This window comes from Notolepis coatsorum (genome assembly GCF_963971535.1).
Source record: "Notolepis coatsorum genome assembly, chromosome: 15".
Classification (NCBI taxonomy): Eukaryota; Metazoa; Chordata; class Actinopteri; order Aulopiformes; family Paralepididae; genus Notolepis; species Notolepis coatsorum.
The window spans coordinates 27784737-27789736 of record NC_140179.1 but is presented as its reverse complement, the minus strand read 5'-3'; the positions used below and the strand labels follow the sequence as shown (position 1 = coordinate 27789736).

The 5000-nt window shown below is 44.7% G+C and overlaps 1 protein-coding gene across 1 annotated transcript in view; it reads left to right on the top strand.

Moving 5' to 3' along the window:
• Window positions 1-3195: 3195 nt before the first annotated feature.
• The window catches only part of wnt16 (wingless-type MMTV integration site family, member 16), a gene marked incomplete at both ends in the record, with an annotated part of 21387 nt that continues 19582 nt past the window's right edge, over window positions 3196-5000 (top strand). Inside the window, 5 exon segments of the mRNA XM_084330768.1 lie at window positions 3196-3279; window positions 3281-3288; window positions 3500-3551; window positions 3553-3711; window positions 3714-3747. Of these exon segments, the coding sequence (XP_084186894.1) occupies window positions 3196-3279; window positions 3281-3288; window positions 3500-3551; window positions 3553-3711; window positions 3714-3747 (337 nt within the window).

The following is a 5000-nucleotide window of genomic DNA, read 5'->3' as shown; positions in this document are numbered from 1 at the left end:
GTGTCTACAAACAGACTGACTTACTCCAGTTTCATTATCAACAGTGGGGAAAAAAAAAGGAAAAAAAGACATTACATCAGTGCATCGCTCAGGAGACAAACCCGGTAACAGCTGTATTGGTATCGGTCGCCTTCCTCCACATTCTGGTCACTTGGATGTGTGAATGTTATACATCATCATCGTCACCATCACCACCACCCAAAAAGTACACAACCCCTACCGCCTGCCCTGACTCACTCTATATGGACACAACCCACTTGCAACACTTTAGGGTGAGGAGGGTTTGGTGTGAAAACGTGACGTCATATCATATTCTTCATATCTGACGAACTCAAGGACGTTTGGTCTCCAGTGAAAAGCCCCCCCCCCCCCCCCCCCCCCCCCCCCCCCGATCCCGCAACCATAACCAAATCAGCAACTTTCTTTCTGCATCGGGAGTCCTCTGGAGTTTGTGTTTTACCTGCCTTATATACCTCATGGTCCACTTATTGATATTGCATAATTATACGATGCCAAAGATATTATATAGTGATATTTGCTTATCCTGCGCAAGAAAATGTCTTATGTATATGTTTATCCGCCAATATATTCTCTCTATTTTTCTACGGATGTATATTGTGCCTATTATTTCTGTTTACATGTGGGCAAAGAGCTATAGTATTTTATAATATTGTTGTGGTTTCTCTGCAGGTTTTGGGGGAATTTTGTGGAGATACGCTTACTATAAAACGTAACTTCCTTACAATGTAATGTGGATTTTGGCAAGCTTTGTCTGGTCCAACTGTGAAGAAAGTGACATAATTTAAAGATAAATGTTGTACTTTTAATCTTGATTTTTTTTTCCCCCCTCCTGTGCAAACTTCATTCAGCCAGACTTTCCAGATATCTATGCACAATTCCAGTCTTGGTTTCCAGCTATGCCTGTATTCCATTTGAATGTCCCAAGAATCAGTGTCGCCTATTCTCACATTAAAATCTATTTTCATAAAGTAGTACACCACTGTCTGAATTTATTAAACTAACGGACCTGGCGCATAAATTGTGTAAATCATTTTGTTTAAAAGAATCTAAAGGGGTTTAACGCAAGTGATTTGGCATGTTTATAATAGCTTTCTGCCTAGTCCGCCGGGAGGAATTTAAAGATCAAGAGAATTAATAAAAATGGAGAAAAAACACTCTGCTTTCTTGCTCTGTCGCCGGGTGGCCCCCCTCCCCTCCTGTATAGCTGGATTCCCACATGAGTCGACGGCGGTGCCTTGTGTGTGTGTGTGTGGGGGGTAACCTTGTGACGACTTTATGTCGTGTGTGTGTGTGCGTGCGTGCGTGCGTGCGTGCGTGCGATTGATTGATTGATTGGAAATTGTATTAACCGATTGCAGAATGGGTACAATACAGTACGGGTCAATTGTTAAGGGGATGCAGACAGAGAAAGACTTTCGTCTTGTTTGTTTACATCAGGGTCCCTTATTTTCAATTCATCAATTCATCATGTGTGTCAACCCTAACTAACCTTACTGTCATGCACTCTGTCCTAATATACTAATCTACACTGTAACACGCAACACTTTGATGAACATTGTTACTCAGCTGATAGAGTTGTACCCTTCCTGATGACTTGTCGTACAGAACTTGTAAGTCGCTTTTGGATAAAAGCGTCAGCTAAATGACTAAATGTAAAATGTAAATGTGAAATGTTGGATTACCTATATTGAGACCCCCGTGACATGTAACAGAAGAGCTGTCTGTGTGTGTGCGCGTGTCTGTGTGTGTCTGCGGCCACTCCCGCTAACAACCCCCATTAAGGAGTATTAAGTATAGTATAACCCTTCATGGTGCTAATAAAACTAAAACCCTATGGGAATATATGACGGGTGTATAGCCCTATTAATTCCAATTTAGCCTATATATAAAAAATTATACAGTGGGGGGTGTTTGATGTATATTGTCTCGATCAAAGACAAATCGAACAGGAGGATTCGGGCCCTATAGGTATATGATGTATATAAATAGACCTACTTAATACTATTACTCCAAGGTGCAGCCATATTGTATTATTGGCTCTCATATGCCCTTAACCAGATAAGCCAACTAACCTGTAAGGCCTAGATCAATTATATATCTTATTCGTTTAGATGCGTGTGTTAAAATGGGCTACCACATTTTTGCACATTTGATGTGTTTTTTTGCACCATTTCAGAAAGAAATTCAACGAATTATGGGCTTTTATAGCTTAATAAACGCTCAAATTGTCTATCAGCAATGGGTGGTCTATTACCTTAACATTTTATTTAAAGTTGTAAAGTATGTTGTTTTGGTTTGCAAAAAAAGTATGCAGTCCTCAAAAACTCAAACTAAAATGGCCAGGCAGACTCTTTGCAGGTTAATAGGTTAATTCATCATTAAATTAAGGCTAATCTATTGGAGTATATATTTCTCCTCGTATATTGTCATTCACAAAAGCCTATTATACTTTAAGCTGGTACTAAATTCGAGTGTCCTCATCCGACGCGCCTTGCTGGGTACTTATTGAATAAGTTACTTATTCCACACGGAAAGTGGCGCTTGACCAATATTGCAGCAGAAAGTGTCTTCTCTCTCATGTAAAGTAGCTACAGCTCCCCGTCGGTCGTTAATGCCCCCCCCACCCCCCCCCCACCCGCCCAATTACCGCCGAGGAGGACTGACGTCTGTTGAATATGAATTCTGCGGTGATCCAATGGGAGCGCACTGGGAGCGCACTGGAGCCCAGACGTCTCGACTCACTGGCTGCTGCTTCTCCCTGCACTCAAGATAAAACTTTCTCCGGGGCTTTAGGTACAGACAGTAACAGTAAGCACCGTCCGAAATAATAAGTACTTGTATGTCAGTCATTCTGCTATCGGGTCACCCCCCCGTCCAGCAGCCTGCAGGGACCCCCGCATGGTGAGACCCTCGGCGGCGCGCGCTCCTCTCTCCTCCTCCTCTCCATCATCCATGGCCGGTGTCACCAGCAGCAGCAGCAGCCAGAGACGCAGCGCTCAGGAGGACGGTCAGCAGCCAGTGGTCGGGTTGAGGGATTATTAATTGGGTCGCAGCGTCGCAGCATGCCGCCGGGTTCAGCATGAGAGAGAGCCGCTCAGAGAGCGACCCCGCAGCAGCGGCCCATGGACAGACCCACCAGTGCGCAGCCTGTCGGCTTCTGTAGATGAAGTTGCCATGGAGAGAAGGAACTGTGGACTACATCAAATCTGTGTTCTTTTCCTCTTTCTCTTCTCTCTCTGTCCTCCCTGCTGCCGAGCCCAGCTGGATGTAAGTATATTATATAAATGCCCTCCGTGTTGTTGTTTGGGGGGCGATTATCTCGTATAGTGTGCAATGATGTAGCATCGGAATCGGATGCTCGGATGTAATGCGACCAGCGCGCACTCCCGTTTGAAATGTTTAGCCGCCGGTCGAGGGTTTCGGACCCGCCGCGCGCGGCGGGCCGTAGTAGTAGTAATTGTCTCCCGCTCCTCTGCAGGTGGTTGGGCATAACGTCCGGAGTGGGAGTAGCGGAGAAAATGGGGTGCGCCGCCCCTGCCGCTGACGCACAAGCAGAAGGACCTGTGCAAGAGGAAGCCCTTCCTGCTGCCCAGCATCCAGGATGGCGCGCGCCTGGGCATCGCGGAGTGCCAGACGCAGTTCAAGCACGAGCGATGGAACTGTTCCCACCACCGCCGGCACCGGCACCGGGGGACCTGTCGGTGTTCGGCTACGAGCTAACCAGCGGTAAGAGAACACACAAGGGACAAGTGTGATGATGAGGGGCCAATTAGGCCATAAACAAGGGCTCTCGTTCATCCTCCAAGGACTTACGACAAAAAGGGATTTCTCTTATAGGGCCATTTTACGACACCTTTTTGCATGGGCCGATTCACCAACCGTCCCAATAAAACATATATAATTAACCCTTTCACTGCCACACGACAGAAGGTTAACCATTTACTTTACTATCACACAACCAACATAGTAAAGGGTTAACCTTCTGTGTCGCTGTGGCAGTGGAAAGCGTCGGTTGTGTGATAGTAAAAGGTTAACCTTCTGTCGTGTGGCAGTGAAAGGGTTAACCGTTTGGTAGTGCGGCACAGGTGAAAGGGTTAATATTATATTATAATATATTATTGTCTATGTCTTGCCCCGAAAAGGTCTCAAATGGCCCTAAGAGAAAGCTCTTTTTGTCGGTAAGTCCGTTGGACGGTCACACTGGGAAATCCGCGTCTTCCACTTCCACAATGGTGTATTTTGTTTGTTTTGTGCATCGTTCTTTATAGTTGGTCTATTCCATTATAGACATAATTAAGTTATACTTTGCAATTACTTTGTCTAACAGTATACAGCCTAAATCGGAAATGTTGGCGTTATTATATCACCTTTTGGTTGTGTGTTTATCCATGGCGCATGTTTTATTATAATTAATTTCTCGTGAAAATGTTTTCTGTCTGCCCGGTCGGCTGGTGATTTGATTTGCCCGTGGCTGCAGCTGGAGGCCTCCGCGGTTTTAACATCTGCTCCGGTTTAACCGTTTCAACAACACTTTATCCACGGTCAAGTGTTGTCCGTGAACAGGAAACCCCCCTTTGCCCCGCTGGCCTTAAAATCATTGGGATTATATATATTATCCTATGTTGAGACTCCCGGTGACATGTAACAGAAGAGATTCCAGACCAAGATCCGGGATGTATAAATCAGCGATTGGCTTATTTATTTATTTTCTTTAGATCAACTGCTCGTTAACAATGGACGTTATTACCCCACGTGTGCTATCTTCCCCTGTCGTTAATACTAATATAGTCAGACATATTTATCTTTGACTTTGATATAAAGAGGATTGCAAGTTTGTCCCATGACCACCGCAGATGTTCTTTTTCCATCTAACTTAAACCGTATAATCTAATCGAATCAAATTCATTTTTATTCAATTATGCCGCTGCCGGAGAATTTGATTCGATCCGAATGCATATGCGTCAGATGGAAATGACACG